This window comes from Pinus tabuliformis, chromosome Q (assembly GCF_031772625.1).
Source record: "Pinus tabuliformis cultivar Carrire ecotype Pingquan chromosome Q, CPIR1, whole genome shotgun sequence".
Classification (NCBI taxonomy): domain Eukaryota; kingdom Viridiplantae; phylum Streptophyta; class Pinopsida; order Pinales; family Pinaceae; genus Pinus; species Pinus tabuliformis.
In genome coordinates, this window is record NC_142296.1 from 274,713,480 (window position 1) to 274,730,401 (window position 16,922).

General features: G+C 35.7%; 2 protein-coding genes across 2 annotated transcripts; both read right to left on the reverse strand.

Moving 5' to 3' along the window:
* Window positions 1-12,348: 12,348 nt before the first annotated feature.
* On the reverse strand, window positions 12,349-12,807 carry LOC149219279 (uncharacterized). Its single transcript, XM_089386771.1, has one exon. It carries the CDS (start codon window positions 12,769-12,771, stop codon window positions 12,349-12,351), a length of 423 nt encoding a protein of 140 aa, XP_089242897.1. The 5' UTR covers window positions 12,772-12,807.
* Window positions 12,808-14,321: 1,514 nt separating this feature from the next.
* LOC149219280 (uncharacterized) lies at window positions 14,322-15,505 on the reverse strand. The gene has a single exon (XM_089382556.1). It carries the CDS (start codon window positions 15,441-15,443, stop codon window positions 14,451-14,453), a length of 993 nt encoding a protein of 330 aa, XP_089238682.1. The 5' UTR covers window positions 15,444-15,505; the 3' UTR covers window positions 14,322-14,450.
* Between the last annotated feature and the right edge of the window lie 1,417 nt (window positions 15,506-16,922).

Consider the following 16,922-nt stretch of genomic DNA (forward strand, 5'->3'; position numbering starts at 1 on the left):
TAAGGACCTAGTCTTTTTAAATCAAAGCAAATATTGCTCATGCTCAGTGTGTCATAAGTAAGGAAACGTCAATATTTCTCCAAGAAATCACATCCATCATGATGGTCTACTATGCTAAATCTCCCATGCGACCACTCCACTTCCTCCAAATCTTGAACTAGTTTTTCCTCTACAAAGGGATTCTTAGATAAAAACTAGAAAATATGCAGTTGGTGTTCTGGCTGTTCTTGTAAGAGAGCTAAGAGGATTACTTGCAGTTAACGAAACCTCTGCAATCCCTCTAATAGTCAACCATTTAAGATTGGGTTCATCTTCAGCTAAATGCAAGAACAATTTATTTATGTTTTGCTATCATTATGTTGCAGTGGAAGTGACAAAATTGTAAATAGTTTGTTGAGATTGCCATAATTAATGCCTTCTCTGTATAATCTTCCCACATCTGGTACTCCTAAAGAAAGAAAGAAAGCGCGTTCTCTTCTTAGAATCCTTCACAGTTGGGACTCTTCAAGAACTGCTCAAACAATTCTCTTGCCCGAGACTGGCAATTCAGTCACTTCAGCACACTAGTGAAGCAGCTGCCAGTTTTCCACCAATTCATGTAGGGGCTTGGCTTTTACTTGTACATATATTCTTTGGAAGACAAGAATCAAAATAAATGTAAATATCTCTGTTATTTGACAAGATTTTTTTTTGTACAGTATTTAATCAGTCATAAAGGAGATGGATGACATAGAAATTCAGGGTGTCCAACTCACCTCTGTAATTTACCCTTCTAGGAGATGCCTAATCACCCCCACATGGTCATTGTAGCTTGATGTACCTTTGGGTCCCATTGACCTAATTTGATCATTTTTGTAATTGATATAAAATTTCTATATTATCAAACATGTATATTTGAGTTGGACTAGCTTAATTGATATGTGCCCACTTTTGCTAAATAGTACATATTTTATGTCTGGCATCTCGATTAGGTATTCTCACACACAACCATCATACCATTATCAACAAGGTAATGAATTTTGTTTTTTAGGTTTTACTCCTTATCAGTAAATCTATGTTTAGGTTTTACCCTCCACTTCTTTTAGTTAATAGACTGAGGAATGTGATTGCACAATCTTGCTAGAATATTTCCTTGAACATGTATGTTAACCCAGCTAAAAGGTTACAATTCATAAGAGTTAAAATATTTCATGCATAGTATGGAAATTTATTAATATAAATGTTTTTGCATTTATGTAATTTTGGCCTAATTAAATTATCTCATACAATATTTTGGAATGGGAAATTTCCCACCAACGTTTCTAAATCTTTTTTGTTCAGTCAATGGTTGTGAAGGAGGATTTTGTTTCTAAATCTTTTTTGGCTGAACAATGTGAACATATGTAATATGTAATGTTCTGCTAACCTTAAAAAAATAAATGTAACAATTGGAATAGTTGAGGTGAGTGTTATTGCTTTCATGGTTCACTCTCGTATGTAAAGTTTCTTGACCAACAATTTTCCTTTTTTCAAGAACATTCTCAAATGTGGTTTAGAAGAAATATTTATAGTTTGGAGACTTATACGATGAAAGTTTTAAGAGATGTTTATATGACCACTGAATATGAGTGTTTTGAATGGTTGTTGATGTGCTTGGTTGTTGGCCATCTACTACATACCTTCTTGTTTCAGGTTTGTGGTTGTGTGTGCACTTGCCTTTTCTCTATAAATATATTTGTTTGTAAAAAGTATTTTCACTAGTTTTCCATAATCAACCTGTTTCTTTTAGAGTAGTCATGATTTTTGTCAAAATCTGGCAGAAATTTTGGGAAAGATGGGTTATAACTGTCAAACTTTAGGATTTTGGGTATCCAGGTGGTTTTTGATGGTTCTGAATCCATTTCCACCATAAAAAAAAACCATTCAAACACGTATATGATCAGTTTTTTCTGAAAAAAATAATCACCAAATTCTTACCCAAAAAATTCCAACGCCGTTTCTTTTTGGTTGAGAGATTTCCTGTGTTACACTTACATAATGCTAATACCATGAAAGGAAAAAAGTGACCGCATCCAGGGTGCAATATTTAAGATAAGGTAATGTCAACTTTTCATAAATTTTGAAGGAAAAAACCTCTCAACGCTGTTTGATGTAAGGTAGTGAATCTATCCATAATGCCAAACCCATAGCTTCAAAAATTATAGATCCACCTAGATGCTTCATAAATGCATGGTTAAAATCCATATGCTTTATAGATGCATGGTGAAAATCGATAACTGAAAATTAATAATTCCCTCTACATGATTCATAAATGCATGGCCATCCCATGGGACTTTGTTATTTCTGATTATTATGGCCATTCCCTTTTGAGGATACTCCAGGATTTGAAAATACATATGCTACATAGATCAGTTTCAGATTCAGTCTCACAACAGCAACAACAGCTAAGAAGTATGGAAGAACAATTGCAACTTTTTGTTTCTACTAAAAAGTAGTTAACACAAGACTGTAAACAAGAATTTGATTTTTGGTTTTGGCTCCATTTCCTTGTTAATATAAGCAGTCCTCATTTACAATGCCATTTTATAACACACTGCCGAAGGTTACAGAAGGAATAATAGAGAGAGAGGGGAAATTGAAGACAACATACAGTTATGGCATCAAAGATATGCATAATCTAGGCCATGCACTTGATGAAACGTCCCTGTCAAGTTTTGAGAAGCTCAACTTAACAATATCTAAACAATCTTCAGCTCTAGATGATGTAAGATTCTGCTTTGTCACAATTCATAAAGTAGTGAAGTGAAGAGTGGATTTATATATATTTTACTTGTGTGAAGGTTTTGGCCATTGCTGTTTCAGAGGCTGATGCAATGCTCTAACCAACTCAAACTTTGTAATTAATATTATTAGTTATGTGTACTCTAATAGAGTAATCCTTTGCCACAAAATGTTGTTGCTTTGATTTCCTTCATCCAAGGTCTCTTTCAAGCTACCCTTCAATATCATTTTAATTTTACTGAAAACATGGAACATGCTTATCATTTGGGTTACTAACGATATCTATTTCATGTATTTTAATTGATACACAGTCACATCGTGGCACTTTAAGATCACATTTTTTACTACTCCGTTAGGAACAATTAGAAAATATTTTTTTTATGGGAATTTACACAAAAAATTCATAAACAGGAAAACTTTACTATGGCTATATATATATATATATATATCCTTCTTGATCTGAGTTCAAAGTTTTACAAATCATCACTTTTTGAGTGAATAGAATTAACCACTACGACAATAAAAGAGGCACACTAGAGGCTAGAGAACATAATAGCTCAAATAAAGGAGTAGCGAATCCAATACAGTGCATAAGTCAACAGCCTTAAAAGTTTCCTCGGCTCAAATCTGTCCACTTCAATCAACAAAAATCTGTGTCCCTTCCATTTGTCTCTTCAAAGAGCATTCAAGCACCTTCAGGACTTTTGTTATTTAGTCATCTCTTAGCTCTCTTGCAGAATGCATGTTTCCATTTGTCTTTGCCCTTTCTGGAAGGAGTTCCTATGCCTACAAAATTCAGGATTACAAATAAGGAGTAGTCTACAAGATAGTTAAGACTTTATCACAAGCATAAAAGGACAAAACATTGTTCATTGAACATCAAAAAATCATGAAGAGGGCATGTTTAAAATAACATAACAATCTACTACGCTATCATATACTATTCCATGGAGGCAAAATTAGCTTGATGAATTCATGAAAATCCAACGAGATCTTTGACTAGAGGTAAGGAATCAAAAATCCAACAACAAAAAATGCAATGATAAGGTTCAAATCTCGTTGGCCTTTGACCATCTAACCATAACTTTATAAAGTTGTAAAATATAAAGATCTATAAATCTAATAAACATCGAACCATGAACATAGGTATGAGAACATAGTAATTACATGTTTAAGTATAAAAATCAAACATGTTGCATGAACATAAATAAGTAAAGAGATTCTATTTGACAGCGAGCAAATTTTTTAGTGACCATGAACAGATTATGAAAAAGGTATTTTCATAAAAACATAACAATGGGAAAACATAAATATACTCATCATATGATAACCTAGCTTATCTGACGATGCCATGATAACCTAGCTTATCTATTCTTTGTGCATACCTCATTGATTCCCATTAGAGTTGAGGTCCTTCCATAGCTGCTCAGTCATGGTAGAAGATGATGCTTCTCCACTTATTCTATAGTTACCTAGAAAAATGTTAAACGTTATCACAAAGAAATTTCTAAAGCATCAAGGTACATATGCACACACAATGAAAGAGTATCAAATGTACCTAGCATGGCAAGTAAGGTTGGATTGTATTGCATCTCCCTTTGGTCTTGGGTTATCGCCATGGTTGGGGATTGTTGCATTGTTGTAAAAATAAACATACCACATGTTAAAGAATAGTGATGATTAAATACTTAAATCTAAAACCATGACCCTATTCAACACATGAAACTAACCTGAAACCATAGACATGACATTATTTGATCGATGATGTCCTTGCTTATTGAGGTATCGAAAATCAAATGGTTCATATTCTGATGGATCAACATTTAAATCAATTTCCAAACCACTGTTTTTTCTGCTGCTTCTTCTTTTCTTTGTGGGGCTAAGGAAACTCTTCTTCCTCTTCAAAGATGGATCGAGAGAACCCAATCCAGGTGTGAAGTCAAAATCAGTAACGTGCAAATTATTGGCTTCATCCAACATTTTTTTAAGCATACCAGTCAACTGGATTGTCTTCACCAAAGTAGTATGAGGGTTATCTAAAATGAGATGTGTATAGCTAAAAAACTCCTCCCTTGCCAAATGAAGTGCCTCGGCATCTGCATCAACAACATTTGTGGCCATAAGAGTAGCATCGACATCTGCATCATGGTTTTGAGGCTCTATATTGATCTTAGGTGGGTCATTGCATATGTTATCCTCTGCATGTTGATGACGCAATGGATTTCAATTATTCGAGTGGAAATACAACCAATTAACCTTTATGGCATGCTTACAAATGTTTCCACAAATAGACCATGGACATTCACATGTTATAAAATCCTTACGATACCAGGTGACAAGGTATTTTTTACCTAGATATGTCTGACTTCTCACCCAATAAGCACGGGTTATGTTCTCATGAGGACAACAATGAGTATCCATAATTTTTCTTGCTCGTTCCCCTGATGATTCTAGCTTCTTTTCTCTCTTGTAGTTGTTTAAAATATTTCTTCTTTTAAGATTTCCTTAAACCAATAACAAGGTTCAACTATTGTTAGTAACATATGCAATAACCAATCCATCCTCCGGGCACATTTTTTCCTTCTATCAGATAGAAATGTTGTTTTTAGGTAACAATGGTATGACTCAACAACATTATTGGTCTCCTGATTTGCATGAGGAAACTCTCAACAACCTTTAACCCACATATGTAATTGCAAATAGAATGATGTCAGTCTCACTATATCACCTTTATAAAAGAAAAAAATGCATATAATACGAAAAATAATGTTTACTTACGAATCTTATCTCCAGTGACCCAATTCTTGTTGAAATAGTCTAAAAACTTCTCTTCATCTGCAAACTTGATAAAAAATTGAGTGATTGCATCTTCCACTTCATAATTGAGAGTGTGTTTTATGACGAAACCTCACTGAACATCTCCTTGGCTTTTATAGAACTAGTGGCCAACCGATTGACATTTTTCAACCAAACCCTCCGTACATGCCAAACACATAAGATCACATCACAACCTGTGATCCTCCTGCCATATTCAATGAATTTTAGTGTGGTATTTTTAGAAAAAATGCAAGTTTGGTTATATCATGACAATGTTAAAGTTACCTCAAGGCACTAATTTCAGTCAATGCATCATCAACCATGAAAGCATTTATTTTCCAATCAGGACGGGTTTTGAAACACTTGTGCATGAGCTGCTTCAGCCATATTGCAATATCATTTGATGTGTTTCGTGATGCCACGACCCATGCAACAGGCACCCCGCTTTGTTGTTCATCAAATGCCACGAGTGTATACAACTGATACTGTCATTTTCAACATTACATAAATTCAAATACAAGTTATTAATCATTCTGAATGTATACAACTTAAATAAATATATTCAATAAATCATTGGCATCTGACTTACCTTGTACTTATTGGTGTTAAATGTTGAATCCATGGCTATTAAGCTATTGTGCGATAGCTTGACCATTGTCTCCAACATCCACTTTGTTTGAATCCCTATTATAAAAGGGACCTCCACACCATTGGGCTTTTGGTAAAAGAAAAAATCTTCCCGATGCTTTTGATACCAAGGGTCTACACTCATTTCATCCTTTTTGTGAAGTTGATAATTTCCCATCAATGTCAACATGTCTCTTAATGTGGGTTCTATGCACTACATCAATAGGCACTCCCAAAAAGAAACAACTCTCTACATATGCAACAATGTCCCTTGAAAGCTTTGGCCTGTGCAAGGCCCTGGTCTCACCTGAAGTGTCACATTGACCATGACAAGCCCAACCTTCCCCATCTTCATGTTCATACATATTGAAAGTTAATATTTCTCTATCAAGAATTTCATGCATAACTTTCATAATAAAGTGGCATTGGCAACCCATCTTCTGCACAAATGAGGTCCTTCGTTTAGCTGAAAGATTTCCTCTTTTGTCTTCTGGGCCAAATGAACAATGATAACTACACCAAAAATTTAAATTGTTAGTACATAAAAAGAAAGATAACCTTGGTTTCAAAAGATCTAAACAATATATATTTTAAATACTCACATATCATATTGCAATGCAGCGGTAGCTCTTTCTTTTGGTTTTTTTTTTTGTTTTTCGTATGAATTTACATGGAGCAATAGGATTTTCTTCCTCTCCTTTGATAAAGTCAGCAACTCGTCGTAATGGGATTACAACAACTCAATCAATACTATTGTTTTTCCTATTTATTTCTTTCCAAACCAAGTCTTTACTAGAGAACGTCATTTTGCCTTTGAGGTCTTGCACCTCAAAATCCATGATATATTGCCATTTGCTTCGCTTGCCCATTTTGAACTGATCTAGTCAAACAATATGCAAGGACATCAAAACCAAAATTTCAATCTTAGCAAGTTACTCAACATATATATAAATATAAAACCTCTTTTATGCTTTTTCTGAGGTCTAAAATATCAATCACTCAATAATGACAAAAATAAATAGCACAAAAGGATGCAAATTTTTTTTGGATGCAAGCATTTCCTTTAAGATGTTGCTTCTTGCCTCATTCACTTTGAACAAGGCGTTCCTTAAAGGAAAGATTCCTTTGACAACATGAACAGATGCAATCTAATGAATGTTGGCCATGTTTTTTTAGGGTGACCATTTGCTAAGCAGGACTAGACTTGAATGAAAGGGTTTTCTACAATGTATGTTTACATCACAACTCTACTAGTAGTCTATCCTCAAAGATTCTCGATACTGTGATAATATATGTGAAATTTATAGCAGGCAATCATTACACTCACATTCCACTACCCGTGGAAAAAGAGATGTGTTAGAACAAAGAAAAGAAAATGAAATCTACAATACCAACACAAACACCAAGAGCACTAGTGAAAATGATCCGGTCCGGCCTCATCCCTGCCCTCAACATCCAAACAAAATAACCAAGTTCCTTCTCCCAATCCCTAGTGTTCGCATATCCTGCAATGATTGAATTCCAAGAAACCAAGACCTTCTCAGGAAAATTCAAGGGGGGGAAGAAAAGTTACCAACTGCTAGAAGCAAGAAAGCAAATTGCTTGAATTTGAAACGAAAACCTGTCCTTCCAAATCTGAAAAATCTTCTTGAATTACTTCAAGATTCTCCCTAGAATATCCTCCATACAGATGTTCTTTAGGGATAGCATGAATAATGCTACATGCTTCATCTTCTCCACATACCACAATATGAATTTCCTCTTCTTCAATGCTTTCCATAGTAAAAATTGCATTATCATGAGGAAATAAGGACACATCCCTTGCCTCTCTAGTTACAGAGAGAACATGAAAATAAGTCCTTCATATCACAGGTTAGCTTAGTCAAAACTTCATCCAAGGAGATTGTTTCATGTATATAATTATGTAATCACAAGTCATTTCAGTACAATTTTGGAGTGAGCTTCACTTGTGTTTGTAGTGTTGGTTTGTTTGTTTACACAAGTGAGCTCCTGCAACCCTCTACTTGACAATGTGGGGTCTGAGAGGCCTAGTGCAGAATATAAGGCTTCTTCAACTGGATGGGTGAACTGGAGAAGAATGGTTGGACCTAATTGTTATATGATTATATGATTCAAATATTGTACCTAATTATAGCTATTAAATACCATTATTTAACAGTATTTAATCAAATTGTTATATGATTATATGATTCAAATTATTATACTAATCTTTAGTTCACACACAAAGAAGTCTCATTCACCAGTGAATTTAGTGTCTAGATCATCATTATTTCATCAGCTACCCAAAGCCAAAACAAAACTTGATCTTTTGAATTTCTTTGAACATTAGTGCGGGTAATCCATCAACTCTGAGATAATGGACAAATTAATGGACAAAAAGTCCTGAAAAGATTAAATCAACAATAATTGGGAAATAATTAGGGAAAATTGACCAATCTTGGCACACACCTGTACTGTTCCACAAAATAATCAAGATGATTTCAAAATAATTGTTTCGTTAACTGTATCAAGGTTATATGAAGATCTTCATCTATGGTAGAAACCCTATTGTGCCCTGTGGCATTCATGCTTAAAGCAGCTCTCCACTAGAGGCATTGTTGTTGACTAAGCAATAGTGTTGCTTGTGGAATTTGTCCATGTTTTATTGTTAGCCTCTCTCACCTCAGTATATATAAAGGGAGGAGATTGTCTTTGTTATCACTTGTATTGCATCTTAGAGATGTGATGGTGTGATGCTGGCTATTGGAGGATCTCGGAAGAACAATTATTTACTCATGTAATAGGGAAGTGCTTGTGAGAGGCATGCACAGGAGATCCTGGGCTTGTGTGCCGCAAGTGAAGAGTAAAGCTTGTGAGATGCAAGTGCGGATCTAAGCTAAGGGTTGGACAGTTCATGTGATGCTAGCTCATTGTTGAGGTTATGGAAAGGTCAGTATAGCTTGGTGGGATGCCTTGGTAAGCATTGTTGCTCGTTAGAGTTTGCAGAGAGTGTGATTGCTCTGGGCAGTGCTTGGGAAGCTTTGGAGAAGTTCTTGCTTGAGATAAAGCAGGAAGACTTGGTGCACCATCTTTTGCAATGCTACCATATTGTACACTATCTTCATATTGTAATAAAAAGGACTTGCATCATTACTGTCCTAAATTTTGTTATTATGATCTGATTTTCAGACCTTGTTTTCAAGTGTTTTGAGCAAGTTTCATGGATGTTTTGATATCCTGATTTGCACAAGTGAGTTCCTGCAACCCTCTACTTGACAATGTGGGGTCTGAGAGGCCTAGTGCAGAGTATAAGGCTTCTTCAACTGGGATGTTTTCACACCACGGTCTCAACCTACACCTGTGTAAGCATCTTGGAAGCCTTCAATTTCTCTTTTAGAGAAGTGTTGTTGGAATAGTTTATGCTTCCTTCTGTCTTATCTCTCTTATTACTGTTGATTTCTAGATTGCAGAGGTATTTGTCCAAGGATTTGATATGAATTTGATAATATGTTTGTTTATTGGTTTATTTGTTTGATTGGTTGGTTCTTTAAGGTCTGTTGAGACCCCCTTGGTCTATAGGACCTCTTCTCTTAGAATCAAAGTTGAAAAACTAATTTAGACGAAGACTTGATCAATAAGGATGTTTAAGGTCCCCTGCATGTAGAATGCACAGTTTCAATCATTAAGGATTTGGTGAAGAAACTCTCTGATTTTCTTCTTCGCATGATTCCTCTCTGTAGTTTTAGGTTCCAACATAAATTTCATTGGATGTGGAAGCTTTAATTCTGCTAAAGCATTCTCACCAAAATCATTTACCCTCCAATGAGGATTCTGGTTCTGAATCTTCTAATGTCTCAGGTACTACCTCCTACTTCTAAAAAGGAAAAAAAATCATCAGCCAAATAAAATAAGTTCCATCTCTATCGATGAGTTTTTGACAGGGAGACACTGACTCTGTGTGTGAGAGAAACAGAGAGTAATATATTGTGATTAGAGCATGCCACCCACATTTTTGTAAGAATGCTATTCTTTCCCACCTTCCCCAAACAGTTATCAATACCTTTCATCCCCATTGCATGAGAATGTAGGGAACTATAGTCTGGGACACATCATTGTCCTTTTCACCTTGGGAGCCTATCTTTATATTCTCCATTTCAAATTAATTCTCAATTCACCCTTTCAAATTTGATTTATATTTGGCACTCAATATAACTACATTCTGAGTTATTTAAAATCTAAAACGAGGCAAACCCCATTACCCAAACCCTGGGTCATAGATTGATCAAAACTGGTATGTTCTAGCTGCAAAACCGCGGGATCTGGAGACCCGGATCGAGATATAGGAGGTTCAGAGCTGCACAATTGATAACAAGAGACTACTAGTAAATAGGCTGGAGGGTTAATCCCTAGCAGATTTGCGTTAAAGGATGCAGACAGTTGGTTTGGTTCCCTCGGAGATAGCAATTCCTCATTCAACTATTGGTGAATCCTGGAAAGTGTCTAATGCCAATTTTCAAAATTTGAGAAATAAACAGATTGGGTATAGAAGGGTGAAAATTACAGATAACTTTAGAGGAACTGTGCGTTGCACTTCATTGGCAAGTGCAAAAGTACCAAGTTCCATTTTTTCCAGTACTAAAATGGCGAATGCTAATTCTTCTGAGTTTATGATGATGTTTAATGATGGGATTAAACATAATGGGGAGTAAAGCATATTGATATATTAATATCAATATGATATTAATAAAGGGAAGATATAAGCATATGCTCTGTTAGTCTAGGGTTATGTGGTTTTGGTGTATGGACAATCGGTAAGGATAAATATTTTTAGAGTTTGCATATGGCATTCAAAAACCAAAGAAGCCTAATTCAGTATCATTTATTTTAAAACTCATAGATGTAGTTGGGCCCTATAATGAGCATTTCATCTATATAAAGTGGTGATTGTTAAATGTGATTTTTGCAAAGTAAAGCATATTGATATATTAATTGAATATCTTCTCCATGCCTTCTGTGATGGTGAGTTTCAAGAACATGCTTTGACTAATTGTCTTACATCCTTTATGGTTTCAGGTTATGATTTGGAGTATAGAAATAGTTCAGCATCAGCACCAGCACCATCAGCATCAAATATTACACCACTTCAATCTCCCCTTGGCCCTTCCTCAGTTGGCAGCCCAGACACATCCTATACAAGTAGTTCCAGAGGTTCACCTCCAAATTAATCCATATCCTCTGATGCTCTACCAGCTAATCCTAATTCCACTAGTGATGCAACCCATTTAAGCTCATTTTTTCTGCACAGTTCCCTCTCATTTATAGTCGCTATTTTCATTCTTACCATTATCATTTAATTTGTTTCTGTGCAATGAAGATGTCTCCAAAGTCCGGGGACATGAAATTTTTATCATAGAAGCTGCAAAGTTAATTCTATTTACAGAGGTACATGTGTATGTGACATGCATTGGGCCATTCATTTACAGCAGAATTTTTTACCACAGAAGCTCCAAATTTAATTCTATTTACAGAGGTACATTTGTATGTAACATGCATTGGGCCATTCGTTTACGGCAGAAATTCCATGGTGATGATTACGATTCATATAAAATTTCAGTTTTGCTTTTAACTTCAGTTTGCAAGGTTGAGAAGGATCTCTCCTGTATGTGGTGCACATATTGTATATAAAAGCAGCCTGATTTGAGAATGATCACATAATTTTTTGGATTATGGTTTAGTAAATGGTTTCACCATCTTTAAGAATATTGGGTATCCAAATCAACCCAAGGATTATGATTTAATATATGGTTTTACCATGTTTATTGATCCTAGGTACCCAAATTGGCCCAAAATTTTCACTAATTTTTTTTTGAAATAGCACCTAGATAGAAGCCATGAACTTTGTTTTACCAAATTCCAAACAAAATAACCAAATAGGTATGTTGTATCTGCTTGATAACCAACATTCCCTTGCAGTCAAACTGCGATGGATAAGGAATAACATAAATGCAAAATTTGATTTATTGCATATCATCATTAGAGAACAAAGTCAGCCTGCGTTGGGAGATTTTCAGGAATTTTTTTTTTTCTTTCCTGAAAGGGAGCCTATGCTCTAGTTCCATCATCTTTGCCTTCTTAGTCCTTTCCTTACAAAGTTTGAATTGGGGCGATAAAATGTCTCCTAAGCGCCTCCATTGCCATTGGCTCTTCATTCTCAGTAGAATCATCACAGTGCTTCTGATTGAACGTCAACTGACCTGTAGACCTCTGAAACTGAGAAGGCACCCACGGAACAACTGCAAGGTGATTATCTACAGGTTTAATATCTAATGTCCTTCTACTTACAGAGATTGCTCCAGAGTCCGATGGTCTACCAACGCAGAATAGATCAGGCAAATAGGCCTGTATCTGCCAAGCCTTCTGATTCCATAAGGAGTTTGTGTTACATTTGATAGGAAGATCTGGTGATCCAGCGGCTGGACCCCCTGGAAACACTGGTGGATTTACGGGCTTGTAAAGCACGAGTGCTTTTTCATCATTAGGGACCGCAGACATTGGCTCTATTGCCATTAACAAAGGTTCAGTAGTCTACTGCAATTCCGGTATTTGGACTCGCTGCGGTGATTGCCAGGGTTTTAATGGCTCCAAACTGGTGGTTAATATGACTGAAGGAATTTGAACAGCCGAAAAAACCTGATACTTCAATAACAAATGACATTTTTTTGCTACTTCTTTAAAATGATGCAAATTCTTCTCTTGCAACCATTGTTTTGGTGCACTCATTCATGGAAAGGTGTGTTAGTCCAGTGTACATGGGTGGCGAGCTGCAAAGCGGAGGAATTGCAGAGCGGGAGGCGCCGAGTCGAGGAGGAAGGTGAGTGAGCCGCCCGCGATCAGGCAATTCCTCCATTTCGAATTGGCAATGACATTATTCCTCCGCGGCAGCGATCTGTCAGGAAATGTCAGGATTGCCAGCTCCAATCCGATCTGCGTGGAAAAATCAAGAAGTGAATGTCCTCTTCCAGCTCCGATCCGATCTGCGTGGAAAAATCAAGAAGTGAATGTGGAGGAAAAATCAAGAAGTGAATGGGGGCAATCACCGATCCGATCTGCGTGGAAAAATCAAGAAGTGAATGTGGAGGAAAAATCAGGAAGTGAATGGGGAGTGGTGGACTGAGGGTGGCGGAGCAGGGGAGGGTGGCAGAGGGCGGAGGGATTGTCGGTGACCAGAGCCAGAAAATTTTCCGAGCAGCGACGAAAACCGGGCAATTCCTCCCAGTCATCAAAATTGAACACGTCAGAGCCCTTCAAAGGGTCTCTGGCACGTCAGAGAAGTAGGGAGAAAATTTTACTAGTAAAAGAAAATTAAAGGTTGATTTTTGTCATTAAAAAAAAGTGGAATAATAGCTTAAATTTTTTTGAGAAGTGCTGTCAAATTGTCAACCCTTTTTTAAATTTCATTTTTTCTGAAATTAGAATTTTATGAATGTTGAATTTGTAAATTTCTTTTCATGTTAAAACTTAAATCCCATTTCAGAAACTACCATTTCAAAAACAACAATTTCCTTTTGAGTTGTTTTTTCTAATTGCGCATATGATGCAAGTTCTTATTAATTATTATGTCACAATTACCTTTTGATACCATTACATTTGGCAGTTTTTGAGTTGCTCTCATTTCAAAAAAATAAAAAGAAATTTGAAAATAATTTACTGTTATCAATTGAATTGCTCTTTTTTTTTATGCTTTTCATTATAGAAGTGCGCCCTGAATATGTGCCCTTCTAAATGAAATTAAGACATGCCCTTCAAATTTGATCACTGATTCCTCCGCCTAAGTAGACTACTTAGAAGGAATCTATAACATTTTAGGCAGAAGAAATTAACATTGGAAATAAGTAAACAAAAACATCCTTGTTAAGAAAAGATTTAATGAATTATTACATAATGATTACTCATTTAAAATTAAAAAAAAAAAAAAATTTAAGTATTTGTAAGATGTATAATTTCTAATTTTTTCAATATTGAATTTTATCATCAAATTTTTAATGTATCTGATCCAATTAAAATTAAAATTTGATAATTATGATTAAAATATTGGAAGTGGTGATTCATTAATCTATACCCTACCATAAGCGACACACACATACAGAGGCGTGTAGATCTTCCATTTGGATGTTGCAAAGACTATGCTAAGACTATACAGAGGCGTGTAGATCTTCCATTTGGATGTTGCAAAGACTATGCTAAGACTATACAGAGGCGTGTAGAGCTTCCATTTGGATGTTGCTACTCTTGAGAGGCTCATAGTCGCCAAGGTAAACTTCCAGGTAATCAGACAAAGAAGATTTGTCTATGCTCTCATGGTGGTAAGATTTGCACACAAAGTAAAACACGCTCTGTGTCAACAACCCCATCAAGTGAACAAAACACAGCAACTCAACAAGGACTGTCCCATACGCACCTCTTTCTGCACCTCCCAGGCCATGGTGGTGCCCTTGAAGGACAGCGTACCCAAAAAACCATCCAATAATTGCGGCGAACACGAGGTAAAGAATGTCTAGCACCAAGGCCGTAATCCGGTTTCCCTTAATGAGGTCCTTGCTCTTCCTCATGGCGCCTAGACCGTATTTGTCCTCCAACACGGATATCACGGAGGCGAGTTGCCACACCATGGTTATGTACACAAACCCACCGCAGAAGACGGCGGTTATAAGAATGAGGCAAACAATAAAGACCGCCGTATTCAAATAGTCCAGATTCATGGTGATTATGAGCAGGGCAAAGACCAATACTAAGGCCGCGTAATAGGCAAAGCCTATGGAGAAAAACCAGAGAAAAGTTACGATAAGGCGCTTCCAAACCCTGGGAACAATGCTCATAACCCTCCCGTACGAAATTTCCTTTCCCGTATAGATGGAAGCCATGGTGTACACCACCGCCGCAGTGGACAGCAACGAGAAGGCAAAAACGAAGACTTCATAGGCCGCTAGAAAAGCGAAGAGCTCCGTCCATTCCCACGTCAATTCCCTCATAGTCCTCTGGCCGGCCATTTCGTCCCACTGGGTTTCATTGAGCAGATACTTGGAGACAAAGTGGTGCCCCAAAATTGCGAAACAAAGGGGGAGAATAAGGGTTAGGGTGATAGACCCTAGCAGTTTAGGGCAGGAGCGAAGGATCTTGAAGGCCTTTCCAACAATTCCCACGATGCCAAGGAATTGCAGATCCTCTCGTTCTCTATCCATTGCTTTCCTCAGCTCTGTAAGCAGATCTCAGAAAAAATGAAAAGGCATGGAAACGCTCAGGCCAAACTTCTTCTTGTAGAGAAGTGGAATGGAACGAAACTCACCCTATGCTTCCTATGAGTTACTGAACGAAACCCACACTCTGCTTCGTATGAGCCACCGTGGTTGACCTTAGACATCGCTCTATTATTCAATTATATGACTTCATATTCAATCACACAAGCCTTCATATTACAAGGGAAATTTTGTCGTTTCATTTTGGAAAACCGTTCTTTGGTGATGTAATGCTAGGGATCAGCTTGGAGAACAGTTCATTGGAGATGTAACCCTAGGGATATCTTCTTCGTCGTACATCTATTTTCAGGGCATTTTAAATTTAAAAAATGGTTTTTTATTAAATGAAAAAAAAAATTACCATCCACAAAGTTAAAGATAATTATTTTAAATTTAAAAAATGGATTTTTATTAAATAAAAAAAGAAAAAAAAAAATTTACCATCCACAAAGTTAAAGATAGTTATTTTAAATTTAAAAAATGGTTTTTTATTAAATAGAAAAAGGGAAAAAATTTTACCATCCACAAAGTTAAAGATAGTTTATAAGAAGATTGCTTCTTCATTTAAGTAATGTATGCTGCCTTTTTTTATATAAAACCACATAATACAATCAACACAAATAATAAAGTCATCCAAATTGAGAAAGTCTTTTAAAGTTTTTTTTTTTTTTAAATAGAAAACCACATGATAAAGTCATCCGAATTATGAGCTAGTCTTTTAAAGGTTTTTTTTTAAGAAAAGTTTGCCTGTATCTCAAGCAATAGCTATGTTAAAGGCCATGTTAATGTATTCGCTTTTAAAAGACTCGGATAAAGATTTCCGTTTTAAAACACTGGGATGAAGATTTCATAATTATGGGAGCACTCTTGTAAGGCCTATATCCACATTACAATGTTACATTAAATGTTCATTTATATTTATCATTAATTTTAATGGTTTTTTTTTAATTAGGGGTTTTTACTAAAGTTTAAATGAAAAAATATGTTATAAAAGGTTGAAGTATATATTGATTTTATCATTGGTCAAGCTATGTCATAATTTGTATTCTAGAATGGATTTAGGATTACAACATTACATTAAATGGTTATCTATATTTATCATTAATTTTAATGGATTTTTTAAGTTTTTATTAAGGGTTTTTATTTGAAAGTCTAAGTGAAAAACTATATCATAAAAGGTTGAAGTGTATATTTATCTTATCATTGCTTAAGCTAGGTCACAATTTGTATTCATTTTGGGTTACAACTTTACATTAAATGGTCATTTATATTTATCATTAATTTTAATGTAAATTTTGGTTTTTATTAGGGTTTCTCACCAAAGTCTACATGAAAAATTATATCATAAAAAGTTGAAGTGTATATTGATCTTATCATTGGTTAAGCCATGTCACAATTTTATTCGAGAATGGATTTGGGGATTTG

Coding starts and splice junctions, on each gene's coding strand:
- LOC149219280 (XM_089382556.1), bottom strand. CDS start 15,443: ATGGATAGAGAACGAGAGGATCTGCAATTCCTTGGCATCGTGGGAATT.
- LOC149219279 (XM_089386771.1), bottom strand. CDS start 12,771: ATGGCAATAGAGCCAATGTCTGCGGTCCCTAATGATGAAAAAGCACTC.